We start from the raw sequence: 21,502 nt of genomic DNA, 5'->3' as shown, positions 1-21,502 counted from the left end.
AGATCTAGGTTCAAGGAGATCAAACAAAGTCATTAATGACGGTTCAACATTGTCAAATAAAATTTTAGTCCGTTCTCGTGATGAGACAATGTTCAGTACCAAGGATAAAGCATTAAGGCTTTTTAATGATTTCTAAATTTGATACGGGGTATATCAAATAGTGTATCTACAGGATGACACGTTTAGGAATCACCTATGTAAGTGTGAAGTGTTAGCCGCTTCAAGGAGAACTTTGTAAGGCCAGTTCTCTACGCACTTATGAAACCAGGCGGTGTTCATGGCTGAAACGAACACAACAATGAGAACCAAAGACGGTTAAGGGTTGATTGTGTGACTTATGGTTGTCTAGGTATACACCAAAGATCGACGGTTCAAAGATATCAAATCTACCGATTGACCGAGTATATCCGACATAAGTTTACTACGGAAAGTTCAAAGGGAAACCTACTTATCCAGATGCAATTAATCCTTGCTTGTAAATCACACAGTTTTTCATGCATACTTCCGTGATATAGCCATTCCCCATTCATGTGGGGGATTGTTGAGGTTTTATTTTTAAGATGTAATATTCTTAAAATGAGGGTGAATGGGAAATGGAGGGAAAATGAAATTTTGAGTAAAATTTTAAGTTTCCCCCTCTTAACAATGAGACATTGTCCCATATTGGAAGTGGAAGACATTTTTGGTGGGTATATATATAATTGCTCTTCTTGTAGCTCTTAAAGAGTTAAGACGAAAGCAAGCCTCGCGCCGTCGTCGTCGTCGCCGCTCGCTCGGCTCGGCTTCGGCTACGGCTTTGGCTTCGGCTTCGGCTTCGGATTCGGATTCGGATTTGGGTTTGGTCAAATGATCGATTGATTGATTAATTATTTGGACCAAATTTATTTGTTAATAGTAAATATTAACGTAAGATTATCCGCATTTGTAATGGATATTTTCCAATCCGTGTATTGACCATTTGGCAGCCGCCTAATGCTCTTCCCACCATGAATGTGCTTGCTCCACAAACAAGCTAATGCTTGCTCCACCATGGAGGGTGGACGATTGGTCTTCTTCAACACTGGCTGCTATATATATGTGCAGCAGCTGTTGAAGAAAGACACACACAATACACAAGACCAACAAACTGAAAATCGCTCAACAGATTTGGCTATACATTGCACTCCTTCCTCTCAGCATTTCCATACGATTTTCTGAGTTTCTACTCCTTCGTTATGCATTGTTTTAACTTCAAACAAAGCAACTGTAAGTGTGATTTGCTACCGAACTTTGTGTTCGCTGAAACACTGGGGTTTGAAGTACCGCTACACCAATGTGTGATTCGTTCTATCCTGGGAGGAAATAATCTATTACCTTGGGTACTAGGAAGGGATTAAATTCCTTAAGAAAACACTGTTAATTTAGTGGGCTCGAATTATTTACTGTTTTATTACGATAACTTATATTTTGCAGAATTATTATTTACATTTACAACAATATTTGCGGGACTAACAATCTTAAGGAATTTAATATTTATTTCTGTATTTGTGTTATTCTTATTATTCTGCAAACTAAAACCTTTGTGATTTTGTGTACTCCCGTTTTGGAGAGTAAAGCCTTCGTGGCGGTTTGCTGGAGATTAAAATCTATGTAATTTTTTTACTCCAGTTTGAAAACGTGCATTAAACATTTGTTTGTGTCATTTTTTTTTTCCAGAAAAAAATGACGACTGAAAGTGAAAACCAAGATGTTCCGATGCTGACTGCCAACGCATCGACAAGCCGAACACCGGCGTTGGCACCGACAGAAAAACCCGAAAAATTTTCCGGGATTGATTTCAAGCGCTGGCAGCAGAAGATGTTCTTCTACTTAACTACGTTATGTCTACAGAAGTTCATCAAGGAAGATGTTCCTGATCTGCCAGATAATACTCCAGAGAATGAATGCTTTCTCGTGATTGAAGCGTGGAAGCATTCTGATTTTTTATGCAAGAATTATATTCTTAGCGGACTGGATGATAATCTGTATAATGTATAAAGTAGCGTGGAGATGTCAAAAGAATTGTGGAATTCTCTTGAAAAGAAATATAAAACTGAAGATGCCGGGATGAAGAAATTCGTTTGCCGCAAAATTTTTGGACTACAAAATGGTAGATAGCAAGTCTGTTATTACCCAAGTCCAGGAATTGCAAGTGCTTATTCATGATCTACTTGCTGAAGGTCTTGTCATCAATGAAGCATTCCAAGTAGCAGCAATGATTGAGAAGTTGTCTCCGTTGTGGAAGGACTTCAAAAATTATTTGAAACACAAACAAAAGGAAATGTCCCTTGAAGATCTCATTGTTTGGTTGAGAATCGAAGAGGACAGTAAAGCTGCTAAAAGGAGAGGCCGTGGAAATTCGACAATAATGGGAGCAAATATTGTTGAAGATAACAAAAAAAGGAAGAAGGCTTCTGGTCCGAAATACAACCCAAGCAAGAAGCGGTTCAGTGGAAACTGCTACAACTGTGGGAAAACCGAACACAAATCTACGGAGTGACGTGCTCCGAAGAAAGACAAGAAAAGTGGCCAAGCAAACATGGTAGTAAAGCATGATGATGTTGATAACTTGTTTGCCATGCTTTCTGAATGTAACTTGGTGGGAAATCCTAATTTGTGGTGGTTTGATTCAGGAGCCACTCGCCATGTTTGTGCAGTTAGAGAAGCTTTTTCAACTTATGCTCCTGCTGGACCCGGAGAGACAGTTTATATGGGAAATGCTTCAACAGCAAAAGTTGAAGGATATGGGAATATATTTCTGAAAATGACTTCTAGCAAGGTCATGACTTTGAACAATGTCCTTCATATTCCCGAAATGAGAAAGAATTTAGTCTCTACTGGACTTCTTGTTAAGCACGGTTTTAAGTGCGTTTTTGTGTCCAACAAGGTTGTTATAAGTAAGAATGAAATATTTGTAGGAAAAGGTTACCTCACCGAGGGCCTTTTCAATCTAAATGTAATTGTTGTGGAAGATAATAATAATATTTCAGATTCTTCTTACTTACTTGAGTCAAATAATTTATGGCACGTACATTTGGGTCATGTCAATTATAAAACCTTGCGGAAAATGATTAACTTGGAAGTACTTCCCAAGTTTGAATGCGAAAAATCAAAATGTCAAACATGTGTGGAATCTAAGTATGTTAAACATCCTTATAAATCAGTTGAAAGGAATTCAAATCCTTTAGACTTAATTCACAGAGATATTTGTGACATGAAGTCAATACCATCTCATGGTGGAAAGAAGTATTTCATAACTTTTATTGACGATGGTACTCGATATTGCTATGTTTACTTACTGAATAGTAAAGATGAAGCAATAGACGCATTGAGGCAATACAAAAATGAAGTTGAAACACAACTTAACAAGAAAGTAAAAATGATAAGAAGTGATAGGGGTGGTGAATATGAATCTCCTTTTGAAGAAATATGTTTAGAATATGGAATTATTCATCAAACAACAGCCCCTTACACTCCCCAATCTAATTGGATTGCGGAAAGAAAGAATCGCACATTAAAGGAGATGATGAATGCGTTGTTGATAAGTTCTGGTTTGCCACAGAACTTGTGGGGGAAATCCATTCTTACGGCTAATCGAATATTAAATCGAGTGCCCCATAGCAAAACACAATCCATTCCATATGAAAAATGGAAAGGAAGGAAGCCCAGCTTGAATTATTTTAAAGTGTGGAGGTGTTTGGCAAAAGTGCAAGTTCTTAAACCCAAAAGGGTAAAGATAGGACCGAAAACCGTTGATTGTGTTTTCATAGGATATGCGACAAATAGTAAAGCATATCGATTTCTGGTTCATAAATCAGAAAATCCCGACATTCATAATAATACGGTTATAGAATCAGATAATGCTGAGTTTTTTGAAAATATATATCCGTATAAAAAGGAATGTGAGTCGTTTGGTGAAGGATCTAAATGACCTCGGGAAGAAACAAAAGAAAGTACATGTAATCAGGAGGATCCAAGACGTAGTAAACGTCAAAGAACGTCTACTTCATTTGGACCAGATTTTGTGACTTTCTTATTGGAGAATGAGCCTCAAACATTTAAAGAAGCTATGACTTCTTCGGAATCATTGTTTTGGAAAAAGGCAGTCAATAGTGAAATAGAATCCATATTGAACAACCATACATGGGAATTGGCTGATCTTCCTCCTGAAAATAAACCTTTAGGTTCTAAATGGATTTTTAAGAGAAAAATCAAAGATGATGGCACTATTGATAAATTCAAGGCAAGGCTCATAGTCAAAGGGTATAGACAACGAGAAGGTCTAGACTACTTTGATACATACTCTCCAGTTACAAGAATTACGTCCATACGGATGTTAGTAGCATTAGCTGCAGTGTATGGTCTTGAAATTCATCAAATGGATGTTAAGACGGCCTTCTTAAATGGAGAGTTGGAGGAAGAAATTTACATGGAACAACCTGAAGGGTTTGTGGTTCCAGGTAAAGAAAAGAAGGTATGTAGACTTGTTAAGTCTCTTTACGGACTAAAACAAGCACCCAAATAATGGCATGCGAAATTTGACCAAACAATATTGTCAAATGGTTTTAAGATAAATAAATGTGATAAATGTGTGTACATTAAAAATGTTCCAAATCACATAGTCATTGTTTGCCTATATGTGGATGATATGCTGATAATGAGTAATGACATTGCCAACATAAATGCTACTAAGCGTATGCTCAATAGCAAGTTTGATATGAAAGACTTGGGAGTTGCTGATTTAATTCTGGGAATTAAGATCCATAAGACTCCTCAAGGTCTGGCATTGTCACAATCTCATTATATTAAGACAGTACTTGAAAAATTCAAGCACTTGGGCTTTAAAGTTGCAAAGACTCCAATTGACGTGAATCTTGCATTAGCAAAGAATAAAGGCCAAAGCATATCACAATTGGATTATGCTCGTGTGTTGGGATGCTTAATGTATATCATGAATTGTACACGACCAGATATAGCTTGTGCTATAAGTAAACTGAGTCGATATACGAGCAATCCAGGCCAATCTCATTGGATGGCAATGAAACGAGTTTTGGGATATTTAGAACATACCCAGAACTTTGAATTGCACTACAGTAATTTCCCTGCGGTGATTGAGGGATACTGTGATGCAAATTGGATCATCGGTTCAACTGATTCTAAGTCCACGAGTGGATATGTATTCACTATTGGTGGAGGAGCGGTATCTTGGAAGTCGTCCAAACAAACATGTATTGCCCGCTCTACAATGGAGGCTGAATTCATAGCCTTAGATAAAGCCGGTGAAGAAGCTGAATGGCTCCAAAATTTTTTGGAAGACATTCCATTTTGGCCCAAACCGTTGGCACCAATATGCATACATTGTGATAGTCTAGCGGCAATTGGAAGGGCTGGGAGCGCTATGTATAATGGTAAATCTCGTCATATACGACGAAGACATAAAACCGTTAGGCAATTACTCTCTAGAGGAATTATCATGATTGACTATGTAAAGTCAAGTGATAATGTGTCAGATCCACTTACAAAAGGCCTAACTAGAGAGGTAGTTGAGAAATCATCAAGGGGAATGGGGCTATGGCCGAGAACAAGTCATTGTGGCGGTAACTCTACCTAGAAGACTGGAGATCCCAAGATCTAGGTTCAAGGAGATCAAACAAAGTCATTAATGACGGTTCAACATTGTCAAATAAAATTTTAGTCCGTTCTCGTGATGAGACAATGTTCAGTACCAAGGATAAAGCATTAAGGCTTTTTAATGATTTCTAAATTTGATACGGGGTATATCAAATAGTGTATCTACAGGATGACACGTTTAGGAATCACCTATGTAAGTGTGAAGTGTTAGCCGCTTCAAGGAGAACTTTGTAAGGCCAGTTCTCTACGCACTTATGAAACCAGGCGGTGTTCATGGCTGAAACGAACACAACAATGAGAACCAAAGACGGTTAAGGGTTGATTGTGTGACTTATGATTGTCTAGGTATACACCAAAGATCGACGGTTCAAAGATATCAAATCTACCGATTGACCGAGTATATCCGACATAAGTTTACTACGGAAAGTTCAAAGGGAAACCTACTTATCCAGATGCGATTAATCCTTGCTTGTAAATCACACAGTTTTTCCATGCATACTTCCATGATATAGCCATTCCCCATTCATGTGGGGGATTGTTGAGGTTTTAATTTAAGATGTAATATTCTTAAAATGAGGGTGAATGGGAAATGGAGGGAAAATGAAATTTTGAGTAAAATTTTAAGTTTCCCCCTCTTAACAATGAGACATTGTCCCATATTGGAAGTGGAAGACATTTTTGGTGGGTATATATATAATTGCTCTTCTTGTAGCTCTTAAAGAGTTAAGAAGAAAGCAAGCCTCGCGCCGTCGTCGTCGTCGCTCGCTCGGCTCGGCTTCGGCTACGGCTACGGCTTCGGCTTCGGCTTCGGCTTTGGATTTGGATTTGTTAATAGTAAATATTAACGTAAGATTATCCGCATTTATAACGGATATTTTCAATCCTTGTATTGACCATTTGGCAGCCGCCTAATGCTCTTCCCACCATGAATGTGCTTGCTCCGCAAACAAGCTAATGCTTGCTCCACCATGGAGGGTGGACGATTGATCTTCTTCAACACTGGCTGCTATATATATGTGCAGCAGCTGTTGAAGAAAGACACACACAATACACAAGACTAACAAACTGAAAATCGCTCAACAGATTTGGCTATACATTGCACTCCTTCCTCTCAGCATTTCCATACGATTTTCTGAGTTTCTACTCCTTCGTTCTGCATTGTTTTAACTTCAAACAAAGCAACTGTAAGTGTGATTTGCTACCGAACTTTGTGTTTGCTGAAACACTGGGGTTTGAAGTACCGCTACACCAGTGTGTGATTCGTTCTATCCTGGGAGGAAATAATCCATTACCTTGGGTACTAGGAGGGGATTAAATTCTTTAAGGAAACACTGTGAATTCAGTGGGAACGAATTATTTACTGTTTCATTACGATAACTTATATTTTGTAGAATTATTATTTACATATACAGCAATATTGGCGGGACTAACATTTTTTTACCCAGCGGAGTTGATATTATTGAGGTATCTTGCTATTCACATTGTTGAGGAAGGAAGTCATGAAAATAAATTGCTGTGAAAACACTCTAATAATATTGTTGTTCTTGCTCTTTAATTTGGATACTACTGATATAATTATGTGAACGAACAAATATATCTTGAATGTTGACACAAAAGAAAAAGAACAAGGAGGAACCAGAAATTCTTTTCCTTATCCTCTTTCTGATACTTGGATCCTTTTTCTTTTTTTGAATGAATTACTTTTTTCAATTTATTGTATTGGCGATGGGAACATTGAAAGAGAAAGAAGCAAACTTTTTAGAAATTTTGCAGAGAGTTAGTAGAAGAAATTGGAGATTTGTAAATACTATGAAGAAGGGAGCGAAGTGTTTTATTCTACTTATATACATTGATGATGTATAAAAATTTAATTTACAATATCATATCATATTTACCTATTGTAGCAAATAAGCAAATAATATATTTTCTTTTTCCAATTATAAATTCTTTTTTTATGTTAAATCACTTGTAGAGATATCTTTTAGGTAACTTGATAATAAATAAATAAAAATTAACTACCAATATATGTTACTTAAACTGTAATTCTTATAATTTATCGAGGATAATAGAGATTTAAAGGGTTTTCTAGAATAGATGAATTAAGAGGGGGGAAGAGGAAGGAAATCAATAATGATAGAGCAGATTCAATGGCCTTTCTAGAATAGGAGAATTGAGAGGGAGTTTAAAAAATATATTAGGAAAAGAAAAAAAGAATAATGAAAGAAAAAAGAATAGGAAAACAAATAGATATTGGGAATACAATTCAATACTTTTTATTTTTTATTTTTTAGTTGCATTGCATTCATTTCAAATTCTATGATTTGAATAGAAATTTTTTTTTTTTTAAAAAAAAAGGAGAAGCAAAACAAAAGTTGTACTATCTAATGAAAGAATGGGTATGTTTTAGATATGCATTAGATTTAGACTAAGGGAATAAGATGCGCATACACATACACATGAAGTATATAAGTGAATTTTTTTTTTCATTTCTTAAAAAAATCAGATTATGAAAATATTGTCCATCTAACCTCAATCAATATGTATAATTTATTTTTTATTTATATATGTACGTCAAATTTTATCTCTTTTATTTCAATTAAATTTATAAAATAATTATTTATGAATCAAATGTGTTTTTATAACCGCGCGAAGCGCGGATAAATTCACTAGTTTGAATATTAATATTGACTAAGATTAACTTTTTTTCACTACAAATCTAATTGTATAAACTTAGATCTAAATATTTACTCATATACAATGTGATGACGTAACTTTACCTGCATTGGACGCATACACTAAATCAATAAAGGTACAAAATTTATTACTCCACTTAACATTAAGTAAATAATTGCATTGAATATTTTCCTCTTTCAGAAAAAAATAAGAATATTTTCCTCTTTCGGGGAAAAAATAGAAAAAGGAAGTGTATCCGTGTTTGGATCACCCATCCAAATCCAATACATATTTGGATCATAAGAAGCCCGCACGGCTTAGGCACAAAGCCCAAAACTCAGAATCAGTAACAAAAAGTGGAAATGACATCAGGTAGCCACCTTTAAGCAATGATATTTAAAATATATCCATAGTTTATAATATACTTAAATATTAGATAATTTTACTGAAACTTCAGTATACGACGTCCTAGAATTTAAATCTAAAAATTCAAACTTCATGACATCATGTCTTAAAATTCGAAAATTGTGTCTAGAAGTTCGAATCTTATATCCTGAATTTTAAATTAGTAATTCAGAAATTCATGACACTTATTCCTGAAATTAAAATTAGCAGATAAAAAATGATGCTTAATTCTATAGTGTGTGTGAATTAACTAATCTTTAAATATATTATAAATTATGGATATATTTTAAATAGCGGGCTTAAAATTGGCTAATGATGCACTTCGCCCTAACAAAAGCGTGCTACAGACGGAAATCAAATTCCCGGGTTCGAAGAAATTCTCCTGCCATCTAGCCAGCCATGGAATACGATTACAGGAACAGAACAGGATCTCCTTACGATACACAATTGCCGCCGATGTACGGCAGACCAGCAACTGGCGCTCCACATCCACATCCACATCCCATGTACGGTCAACAAGCTCCCGGACTATATCCTAGGGTTGGTCAACCCTCCGGCGGCGGCCGTAACCCTCCTATTCATCACACCTCTTCTCCGTCTTCCAACAGTATGTATTTCCTCGATCTCTGATCTCTCATTTATGTAAGCGTTGTAGGTTAATCTGTTCGGAGTCAATTTCAATTAGCGCAATTTTGATCTTTCACCTGTTTTTTATGCAGCTGGAATTGGCATCAGAGTTGCTATTAAACCTGAATATCGGATTACACCTCCGGTACGAATCCTTTATGCTTAATATATACTATTGTAGTCTTGTACATGTAGTCCAAGTTCTGAGGTGCTTATATGCTGGACGTGCTTCCGACTGTGATATACAACCGTGCTTCATAGGACCTTTTGCAAATATAAAATTTAAGTTATATACACGGATCGTTTTAAAAGCTTCTTACATTATCAGTGAATTTTAACCTGAGGTTAGTTATCATTTTTAATGATAACCTAATATTTATTGAGAGATTTACTTGTAATTACCTAAATAAATGATCTGATTGTCAAAATACTTTTACATTGTCAGTGCATAGGACTTAAACTCAATATAATTCTACTCATCAGTTTGTTTCCATAACTAGATTTTGTATACTATTAATTTAGTATTGTATCAGATGCATAACTTAAGTCGTTTATGTGAACAATATATTATTTTCGGTTTCTTGCAGCCTCCGCTGTCAACACAAGTGGGAGACATTCCTCGGAGCACATTCAACTTTGATTTTGACTTTGAGAAAAAGATTCTGGCCGAAGCAGAAAAGGAAAGCCAGAACTGGAGCAGGCTAGGGCTGGAAAATCTTCCATCTAGATTGCCAGAACAAACTAACACGGTATTTTGTATTTCTTGTAATCTTGTTAACTATAGTTCTAAACTCTACTTACATAAGTATCTCTAAGCGTATCCAGTCCGGTATCTGAATGAAAATGTCCAAGTATAATTAATCCCCTGAATAGTGAATTTGTTGGGACGTACCCACCTAGGACAACACTATGTTGGCCCTTGAATAGAGTGAAGGGCTTAAGAGGATTCATATAGCCCACCCAACTAGTTTAGAATTGAGGTGTAGTTGATTGTTAGCTGAAATTCTCCTCCATTTCAATTATATGACTGTGCTTGACTGATCATGGTGTTAAAGATATTCATTTTGACTTGTGTATATTATTAGTGGTAGTGGAAGAAATAAATAAAGAAACAATTGAAAAAGTTGGTTTGATACAGAAAACATCACATCAAAGCTTCAAATTTGTGTAGTTTACTGGATTTGCATTCTTGGAAGTTGTGAAAGTTGGCTAGACATGGAGTGATGACAAACATCTTGGAGCACCCCAAAATGAAAAGAGCGTCATAGAAATTGAAAACAGAGAGAGTACTTCTTTGGTTTGCACCCATATGCATTTCTATATTTAACTGCTAGGGCAGTGGCTGGGTCATAAGACTAACATCTTAATTGGGGGATTTCTATTGCTATCTATTTTATTTAATTTGGTCTTAAACTATAGAGATTAAAAAGCTCATCAACAAGCGAAAGAAATATACAAAAGTTAGACACCTGTACTCTGGCATATGGTGGAGGTAGTCAAATATGTAAAGTAGTTTGAGCCTTGAGATGTTTTAGTCTCTTTTTATCATCACTTGATCTTACAAAATGTGATTGTGGCACTGCTGCTTCCAGGAAGGTCCAAATTTGAAAAAAAGAGCTGAATCTTTAAGATGTAACTCTTTTATTTTTTTTAGAGTAGGAAATTACTTCCAATGACATATCTTTACGTATTCCTAGTCTACATTGAAACTGAAGATTATGAGATGCGGCTTCCAGTCATTCAGTTCATAGTTGGCGACAAATCTGGCGTTATTTTAATATCTGTTCAGGCTCTTTCTCTGGGTTGGACTCCTGGATAATTGAGGAGATGCTAATAAGCAATGCTACTGTTCTGCCCTGTTTACCACAATTAAGCTTGAGGATAATGGTGCAAGTGTTGGTTCTTGTACTTCCTTTTCCTTGGCTCAGGTAGACTACTTTTAAGTTTTCAACGTGGTTAAATCCTTCTGTGAGAAATGAAGGCAAGGGAAAGTATTATCAAGATGAGTAACTTTAATTATCTTATACAGACTTTACACAATACATAATACCTACTAACCAATGTGGAACATTGAAGTTACATACACTAACTACCTAACACCTTCCTACGGTGAGGATTATTCTTTAAACAACATATTCTATTATGCATAGCTTACTTGACCTAAGAAAGAATAAGTTTGTCCTTTTCCTTTCTAGGAATTAGCGTAACAAGTAAATCCACAAGTTGGATCCCTCATTTTGAATTTGTGGATCCAAATATGGTTTATATACTGCAAAGGAGGAAAAATTCATGTCTCTAAACATGTCATTTATATTTTGACATTTTTAGGATGTCAAATATTAAATCTATGAACAAAGGTAGTTAGCATCGTTAAATATATGTGTATGTGCGCGCGCACACACACACATATAACATCAAGTATTGATTGCCAAGAGCACATCATGTGCTTTGTTTGGGAATGTGTAATACATCAAATATTTTGCAGTTTACTCAATGTGATTTCTGATTTGGTGCTCATCAACAGAGACTTAATTTTTGTTGATATTTGAATGAGTCTTTTCTTACTTGAATATAGGGATCCACTGGAGATTCTGTTATAAACAAATACACTTCATTTGGTTTCAACAGAGAGGCTGTGGCCATAGCGGTTGCAAATTATGGAGACAACCCGATCAAGGTATACATATCTTTTATATGCTTCTCTTACATTTCTATGCCTGCATGTAGCACTAGGAGCACGGTCAAATTAGCTTATCTACAAAACTTACTTTAAATTAAGTTTGTGAAGACATTTCTCTACAAAGACTTCCATTTCTTATTTTCTTCCCGTTTAAGTCAAATTTCAAATTTAATTCATCGACGGTCAAGTTAACTAATTTTTATATTGAAATTGGAAAATGATTACATTATGTTTTGTAAAGAGAATTAGATATTTAAAACTGCATGAAGGTACAACTTGATGCATCTTTTTCCATCATAAAACCACTTCGACAGTAATGTTAACAAAAATTGAATTTTAGTTTTTGAATGGCCAAACATGACATTTAATTTGCGACCGAGATTGTAGAATGTTGAAGTGAACAAGGAAGTGTTATACAAAAATTTGACCACTAGCATTAAGGAGCACTTGTCTATAGTAAATGTGACCGTTCATTAGCTTTTTCTAACATTTTCATCAACTAATCAGGTCAAGGAATTTGCCGAGAGATATACTCGCTTGAAAGAAGAGATGGGATTCTCACCAAACAGTGTTGCAGATGCCTTACTATTGAATGACAACGATACAGACAAGGCGATATCTCATTTGATTGGCAATTCATCATAATAGTTTTTATGATCACGTCTTCTGTAAAAATAAAATAAATTTTTTGAGAATGTAATGAAGGTGTCAGTACATTATAATGTCATTGTAAATGTATTTTATGCTTGTGCAGATAGATATTTTCTGATAAGTCCTATTAACTTTAGATAAGTGATGTTTGGCATTGATATGATAGCTGCAAGGTTGCAATAAGCGAAGTAGGCTGGTAGAGGTTATTCTTCTCCCATGTCAATTTTGCGTCCTGGCATTCTAGTTAGCTTTTTAATTACTATTGCCGTGCTTTGTCCAAACACGATACCAATTCAACTTCGGAGCCAGTAAACTTTCATATAAGACAGTTGGCTTGCCTTCCCTTTTGCGTTGGTAGACTTAGCCGAAAATTTACAGAACTTGGCGCAAATGTTCTGGGCATCCACAAGGAAACAGTAGTTTGGTCTCCCATGTGTCTGATAGGACCTTTGTTGCAACTTATTCCAAAGGGGTGTCAAAAGTATAATTAGATTTCCCTGACTACCCAAATATTTCGATAGAGGATAAACGGAACACCTTTCTCACGTACTGCACAATGTATACACTAATGTATGTAACATACATGGCCAGTTTACCAACTACCATCCCCCTCTATTTCTGGGTAGGAATGGCGTTTAGATGGCCTATCAGAACAGCTACTTGCACTACTCCTAACTACGTTTTTACATGAAAAAAGAAGAGCTAAAAGTACCACACGATTCCAAGACACTACATTATGACGACTAAATCCCTGCACGTTGGGGGTGGACGACAACCTGGTCATAAACCAAATATGTGGTCACTAGCACCAAATATTGCAGCGGTAAACTGTCGTGTGTTCAAGTCATTTCCATCCAGAGAACCAAATCTATCAAGCCACTGAGTTGGACTAGGATTATCCACCTCTTCTACCCACTCAGATGTCATATCTATGTCATCAAGTTGGAGGGGATCCTCCTCGGTAGGTTTAGAAACCAAATACCGTGCTAACTTCAGATTATAGTTTATGTAAACAAGGTCCAGAAGGGTTTCCTTATCAATCTTATTGCGCCTCTCAGAGTGGATTTGTTGAAATGTGCTCCAATGTCGTTCAAAAGTGAATGTACTGCATACCTGGCTAAGTATTCTAATGGCGACTCTCTGCAACGTAGGAGCAGCATCACCGTACTGTTCCCACCAAATACCTACAATGCATTTCCTTCGTATCAGTCCATTGAGAGTTAGTTAGGCAATGACGAAAGCTTGTATAAAAAGCATGAAGTGTCGGCAGCAGTCATTTTTCTGACAGCATGAATCTATGAATTGAGATGCAAGCAAGATGATAGAAAATTATAACAGAACAGTTCAAGTCATTTACGACATGCTGGAGAAAGTACATACAATTGATGCATTCAGAGGAGACTTGACTCAAGGTTAGCGATCAACTAGACATAATTTCAGCTTAGTCAGTATTTTAAGCCAGTCTTATGGAAGTCTTACTACCAGTTAATATCTACCGAGTCATTAATGTTTTTTTACAACTTTTAGGTTCAAAAGTTCCACTGACTTCATTGCTTCCTGAATGTTTAGTCTTGCAGGAAGTGATAGGTATGTATTTCGAGGCAGAATTGCCGTTCAAGTACATCTCTTTTTTATTTCTTTTGATAAATGAGAAATAAAAACCCAAGTACATCTCCTTTTATTAGCTCATGGTTTTACTTAACTTAGGAGGTAGCAAGCACAACAAGCACAGGCAACAATAGCTTAGTTGTTTCTAACAATTTTAAATCTCACATTGGATTTTGCTTAAATTAAACATGAAACGTTAAATGACCTTCATGACTGATTCTTAAAGCTGGTGCCTCTCTTTCTTATTTTCTTGTAAGGTAGTAGATCTAACTAGATCGCAAAGTATTCAGACAAAAAACCAAACTCAAACTAGTTTATAGATAACTCAAAAGATCAGCTTGCAACACTACTGCTTTATCCAGATATAACTTAAGGCTCAAACTAGAGTCTGGAACTAATTTTAGTACTCTTAACTCTGAAGCCTAGAACTTTCAGGAAAAGAAAAACTTAAAATCTAGTCTCGAACCTTCACAACACTATAAAAACACTAATTAGAAATTGAATCCCAGAACACTTGCAAGTTCTAATGACCAGATATTACTGGGTTTCCGCATTTTGACCATGTGTTGCAACCATCATTTTCTCCATGCTAAAGGGAAGAAAAAGAGAGTTCATTTTATAGGAGAAGAGCATTTAGAACACTATATTCTATAATCTTTTCAGGTCTATATCCAAAATGGAGTCTACGAGTTGCAGTTGCACGAAGCTTAAAAGAAAAGCTTTCGTTGGAAATATCATTTTTTTTCTTGAAAATCATATAGGCAACTAATGAAACTTCCAGGTGTAAGTAAAATGAAGGAAATACAAGTGAAACTTTTGAAAAAGAAAACCTATTCTGCAAGGCCAAGAGAAATAGGATTTATGATCTCCTTCTGAGTTCTGATAAGGTTCTCTCTAGTTGTGAGTGCCTGAGTGGATACCACATGAAAGATACAAAAGAAATATCACACATCTTTCATTTCTCTTCTTTTACTTTTTCTATAGTTGGTCAGAATAATGCAACAAAATTTCGAGTTTTTCACCTTTCCAAGAGGAATTTAAAAAGCATTTATACCTTTTGGAAATAAAGATCTCTATGCCAGTAAAAAGTAACATAAGCAAATAGGCTATACCCATATTTTATTTTATTTTTTATTTTTTGTTAAGAGGGAAACCCGCAGCCGCTACACTTGGTGCGCACTGGGTAAACTTCCCCCTGTGTAATAGCCTGCAAACCACACAGACACAGGGGAGATAATCCGCACTAGGCAAGCCATGTGCGACAGGCTCAACCCAGAAGGCATTGAGGGGGATTCGATCCCAGGTCATCCGTGTGGATGACCGCCCTCCAAACCAACTGGGCAAACCCAAAGGGTCTCAAATAGGTTATACCCATTCCACCTAAGTCCACAAAAATAAAGGGAGAGAGATCTCCAGGGAACACCAAAGGAACCCATTAGTCTAATAGGAATTATTTTTCTGCCAATGCAGGATATCACTACGTGACCTATGACATGTCAATTTAGAAGAAGGTGCTAGCCAGCTTTCCTACTATCTCAAGGAGAAGAAAGAAGAATGAACGGACAAGAATTTTCTTAGGATCTCTTCAATTTAAGTATATGTACTGGGGATGCACAAAACGTTTGAATCTAAAGCTTCAGTCATACCTGGAGGAACAGTATCAATTGCCTCCTTTGCCAGATTACAACCAAACATTCCTGATGCCCTTGTAAATGAAAGGATTTGAGTGGTGATATCTCGCCTCAATTCGGGAGTCGGTAATAGCTTCTCCAGCACTCTGAAAAAATCTTCTTTTATTGACCCAAGAAACTTGACTTCTGTGTTGTATTGGATGCTAGGATTCAAAAAGGCAGCTGCTGAATGCAGAGGAGAGTGGAGGTTATTCTGCCATTTCTTATCTACTATATCCAAAAATGTCGTGCACTTTGTTTCATCCATAATATAGTATGTCCGTATTGACTCCTTTGCTCTGGTCAATAGTTCATATATAGAGCCCACAGCTGGCTTTCCTCCAGATACTTCCCTCATTACTTTGAGAAAGGGCTCAGAAATAGCAACACACTCTTCAGCTGTCCTCCAAAAGTCATTGTCATCGAGAATTCCAATACAATTAATGCTTTGCGGTTTATTTGTATAAGCAGAATTGGCAGCAAACTCTGGACTGTTAAACATAAGTTTCAATCTTGACCTATGCTTCAGTAGACATTGTAAGGAGAGAAAGTGTGAAACGGACTTTGTGATACCAGTCTTGATGATCTCTTGTCCTAGAGTGAACTTTTTCATGAGAACAAGCAATGAGGAATTATTGTATATAAACTTCGAGATTGATTGCGCCTGTAAAATGCATCTATATACCCAATCTAATTTCGAAAACTCGTCTAAGATTGTGTTTATACACTGTGAAGCACAAGGGGACACAAAAACACTCCCATAGTTCTGCAAAATATGGTTCACTATACCAGTGCAGTAAAGTGTATTATCCACAATTACTTGCACAATATTCTCTGGGCCAAATTCCTGAATGATTGAATCAAACAACTCAGAGAGGCATTTTAGATTCTTAAAATATGAAGATGCATCTACAGATTTGTAGAAAATAGTCCTGGAGGGTGATGAAACCAAGAAGTTGATCAAAGCTTTCATTTTGTTATCTGTCCATGTTTCTGCAATTAAAGTGCAACCTGTCATTGCCCACTCTTTCTCAACATCTTTTGACTGTAAGCTTACTTCAGACTTGATCCTCTCCAACCATGTTGCTTTCAGAGTTTCAGGAGAAGGACCTAAAAACCCACTGCCACACTTCCCTACTGCCTCAATCATTTGATGGTAAGAGGAAGATCTTGCAACACCGAAGTCAATTTTGTTCTCAAAAAAGAACAATGCAATACTTCTCTCCGCATTTTCTTGGTTATTTCCAGGTGAAGAGATAGCCTGCCCAATTGGTGGAAAAGTTCTTGCAATTGGAGTTATTGGTTCCACAGACAAAAGGGGTTTTTCTGGAGAAATATTTACAAGAGATTTAGCCTCAATGAGCTTATGCTTTTTAGTACTAGGAGTTTCCTTTGCCTCATCCTTTGATGCTACTATTGCCCTTACCCTGTCAGTAACATCATCTCTCACCTTAGTACATGGATTCACACCTTTACTGGGAAGTCTGGATAAGTGGTGCTTTAACCTACTAATGCCACCGTTGAGAATTCTAAGACAGAATTTACATCTCACTTTATTTCCGTCTAACTTCTCCGCATATTCCCAACAGACATCTTTTTCTCGAACCACTGCCAGAAAAAAATATCGGTTAGATAATTTTATGACTCATCCTAGATGGTTTTTCTTATTCATTCTATTATCTTTTCCCCTCTTAACATAAAGAAAGATTGTAGTCAATAACAACAACAACATACCCAATGTGATCCCACAAGTGGGGATAAAGAAAGACTGTATATGGTGCACAATAATGAAACAAAATTGTCATTTAGGAAATCTCTTTAACAATTTGAAATGAATGCAATGATAAAGTCAAGTGTTAATCTGCTATTAAGGTAGATATATATCTTGTTAGGTAATAACGATAAGCTCAAACAAATGCTACCTACTATATGTCAATCATCTTCAACTCATGCAACAAGGATGTATCTTAATTCGCTAGCAAAGCGTGATGCGTTTGCATAGGCTTCAATCATATACCAATATACTTTTTAAAAACCTCAACTTTATAAAAAAAACTCAACTATTTACAATCGCCATTCTGTTAAAAAGTGCCAGTATTTAAGTTGGAAAAGCAGCACAAGAGAATCACACGGTGGTTTTACCACTGATCAATTATGTGAAAGCGCTATTATCGAATTTCAATCTCTGTAAAAAGACAAAAAGAAGGAAACTAAAGTGGTTCCACTCAAAATCCCCAAATTAAAGCTAGGTTTCTATTTTGTTAAACTGATCAACTAAATTCCTTCTAATAATATGGTGTACCAACCAAAAAAAAACATCAGTTTGTTGTCTCTTGGTCAAGAGTTGTAGTTATCCCTTTTATTTAAACTTTTGTTCCCTTTCAATTTGGCACTATATTACTTTTAAGTGGTATATATAACACCAACAGTGGTGAATGACAATAAGCTTTTTATACTCCTTTTTCTTTCTCTCTTTTTCATTTTTAGTATCTTTGGGGTTGGATATATGTATACCATTTGCATTCCTCAATAACAAGCTCAAAAGGACAACATTTGTGATGTAGAATTTTTGAGATGTCCTTGATTGTCAACATCTCATTTGCAGTACTTCCAACATTTACTAGATCTGCGACATTGTAGTGGGAAACTGCAATTGACATCCAGTAAACTTACCTACCACAATATGATTACTCATAACTAAAACATTTTTTGCAATTTTAGATGCTTCAGAGTGACTAACATGTACAATATTTATCATACATTAAATTTAAGAAACTCTAATTAAAAAAGGAAAACAATTTTTCACGATTTCTTTTTAATAAATGACAAATATTTCTTAAGTTAAAGAAATTTAGGCTTAACATAAAACTACCATTAAAGATTATTGTATAGACTTGCACGATCAAGTGGAAACGTGATAGGCCGCACAACTACTAAGCTTTCAAAAAGACTAGTTCACCTATGCTTTATAGAACTGTAAGCTTAACGCAAGCAACACAAATATTCAAAAAGCAATCTAGAGTAGATGGTTTGTTTCCACCTAGTGACAAATTAAACCAACAACGAAATCAACCCTAATCTTTTTAAGACTACATACTCCCCTTTTTTTTCCAATTTCATCATACTACTAATTATTCTTATTAACGAGTTTATCTGCCGTTCATAATCATGTTTCATTCCCTTTCCAAGTCAGGCCAAAAAAGACGTAAGAGCTATATAAAGCTTTAGTTTCTTCTTTTCTTCTTCTAGAGCTCTAAACCCTTTTTATTCTACTTTATATCAGGTACAACATTGTAACAAAAAAGATAACTTCCGATGGTTAAATTCTGTACTACTGCATTACTTTCAAGAAGCAAAAAAGCCACTTGAATTCTGCAATTAGTGAACGAAGCAAGGTAATTGTGCCTTAAACAACGGATTATTTGCGAAAAGTGTTAAAAAGCGCTCCAGGTCTATCAGAGCTTTAAGCGCAAAGCGCGATTGAAGTGTGAGCTTTAGTTAAAAAAGGCGCGACGACAAAAAAATAAAAATATATGTGTAATGCAAGAAATAATTAAGGATTTCATTCATAATGATTTCCATAACAATTAAGATACCTTTTTGCCAAATATATTTATTGTTTTGTACCACTTTACTCAAGATGGAATTTATGGGCAATGAGGCGCATGCCTTAGTGCCTTGCCTACACAGAGTGCAACCTAAGTGAGGCGAAGCGCATGCCGTGAGCTTTTTTGAGCTTCAGGGCTTAAGCGCGTTCAAATGAGCCTTTGACAACACTGCGGATAATTTTTATTTTTATTTTACTTTTATTTAGGGAAGACGAGTTATCTGGAGTAGTTTACTCCAAGCTCTCTCTAAAATAACCCGATGGTAAGGTCTGAATTAACTAAATTAACATTTCATAGATTAACATAAATTGAAATAACAAAGGCATGAATGAAACCCATAGTTCCAGTGACTTACTAGTTATGGAGGCGCTTCACAGTAGAGCGGGGCTATACAAACCTAAACAAGCAATAGCAATTCAGTTAAATTAAGAAGAACGGATACAGCATAAATCAGTAAAGTAATTGCTAAATAATCACCATTAGAACTTCATCCGATAGTTCAATTTCCAGGTAAAAGATGAAATTATTAGTTGCAGTTGCCATAGAAAATGAATTGACAAGATTGAACTCGATAATTTTAGTAACCAGCTGAAAGTTCCACGGAAATGAAATTCGTCGACAGTCTACAGTGTTGATTTTCACCATTTTTGAATAACGAAACAGAAATCGAAAGGGAGGGAATAGATATGAAGAAAAAGTAGACGAGAAATAAAGAAAAAAACTCACATGGAGAAGTGAAGAGACGAATTATCAATGGAGGAGATAACGTACAGTTGCAGAGAAGAGGGATCTGTTTGATTTATCGCGATATTTTGTGGTCTAATGGCCTGTTATGAGTCTAGGATTTAGTTCGTATCGATTTCTTGGACTTCCTGAGTTTTCACTATTTTTTTATTTATCTTCTCCTTCTCGTTCAATTATCTCATCTATTTTCATAAGAATTTTTTTTTGCTGGAAAACAATATAATTATGGAGTAGTAATCTCCTTCTCTTTTTTCGTATATGTCTCAAATTTTCGGCCAGAGCGAAGTGACGTCGTAAAGACAGAGAATTTCAGGAAAGAAAAGATACAGTTGAAGCCAACTCATATCAGAGCCCGGTTTCGATCCTGAGACCTGTGGGTTATGGGCCCACCACGCTTCCGCTGCGCCACTCTGATTTGATGGAAAGAAGAAGCAATGTTTTTATATTGTTGATTAATCGGTTCACCGTACTCTTTTTCTTTTTGTATTCTCATCTAAAGTAATAGAAAGGCTTCTTCTCTTTATTTCCAAAGAATGAGAGGTTTAGCTTTAGAAGTAGATTATGAAAAATGGCTGCAGATATATGACTAAATTCGAGAGAAAAATAATACTAATTGGATACGTATTTTAGTTTAAGCTTAGAGTCGAAGCTAGTCCTTCAAATACGGGTTCGGTTGAACCCTGTAACTTTTGTTTAAATCTTGTATTTGTCTTAAAAAATTATTGAATTATGAACAAATTATTAATTTAGAACCAAATAACTTAAAATAATTAGAATACTAAACTCATAATTTTCAAATCCTGACTCTGTGTCTGTTTAAGCTCGGTTCTTTTAACACAAGGCATTATAACTATTATCTTAAATATATTTATCCATCTTAGAAGAAGTACCTTTTTTTTTTATTTGACCGTCATGTATATTGAGTATTAAAACAAACCCTTAATAATTGAAGAGACTGGCGTAGCTGGAACCACAATCAATCAAGAAGCACAGATAGTTAATTAAGGCAATGAATGTGAAGAACAATAAACTAAATATTGTCCTTCGTCAATTAGCTGTAACATGCATTTGATGTCTGACCACCATATTATAAAATGAATTATTAAATAATATATAGCAGTATAGCACTAATGTCATCAGTTATGATTATTAACCATAGAAAAAGCCTAAGATGACAAACGAAAATG

The 21,502-nt window shown here is 35.7% G+C and overlaps 2 protein-coding genes across 3 annotated transcripts; one reads left to right on the top strand and one right to left on the bottom strand.

Moving 5' to 3' along the window:
* The first annotated feature begins 9,049 nt into the window (after positions 1-9,049).
* Positions 9,050-12,826, top strand: LOC104119163 (uncharacterized). Its single transcript, XM_009630595.4, has 5 exons — positions 9,050-9,334; positions 9,447-9,499; positions 9,942-10,103; positions 11,930-12,031; positions 12,542-12,826. Exons 1-5 carry the CDS (start codon positions 9,127-9,129, stop codon positions 12,677-12,679), a joined length of 663 nt encoding a protein of 220 aa, XP_009628890.1. The 5' UTR covers positions 9,050-9,126; the 3' UTR covers positions 12,680-12,826.
* Positions 12,827-13,203: 377 nt separating this feature from the next.
* On the bottom strand, positions 13,204-20,543 carry LOC104119162 (uncharacterized). 2 transcript variants are annotated; one of them, XM_009630592.4, is made up of 4 exons: positions 20,298-20,543; positions 19,927-19,968; positions 15,940-17,571; positions 13,204-13,869 (listed from the first exon to the last, which is right to left on the bottom strand). In XM_009630592.4, coding segments are annotated over exons 2-4 (2,037 nt in total). In that variant the 5' UTR covers positions 19,928-19,968; positions 20,298-20,543; the 3' UTR covers positions 13,204-13,465. The 2 variants fall into 2 exon arrangements, with proteins under 2 accessions (XP_009628887.1, XP_009628888.1); XM_009630593.4 differs by lacking the exon at positions 20,298-20,543 and adding an exon at positions 20,049-20,284.
* Between the last annotated feature and the right edge of the window lie 959 nt (positions 20,544-21,502).

Source organism: Nicotiana tomentosiformis, chromosome 3 (assembly GCF_000390325.3).
Source record: "Nicotiana tomentosiformis chromosome 3, ASM39032v3, whole genome shotgun sequence".
Lineage (NCBI taxonomy): Eukaryota > Viridiplantae > Streptophyta > Magnoliopsida > Solanales > Solanaceae > Nicotiana > Nicotiana tomentosiformis.
This window is presented reverse-complemented; position numbering and strand designations above follow the sequence as displayed.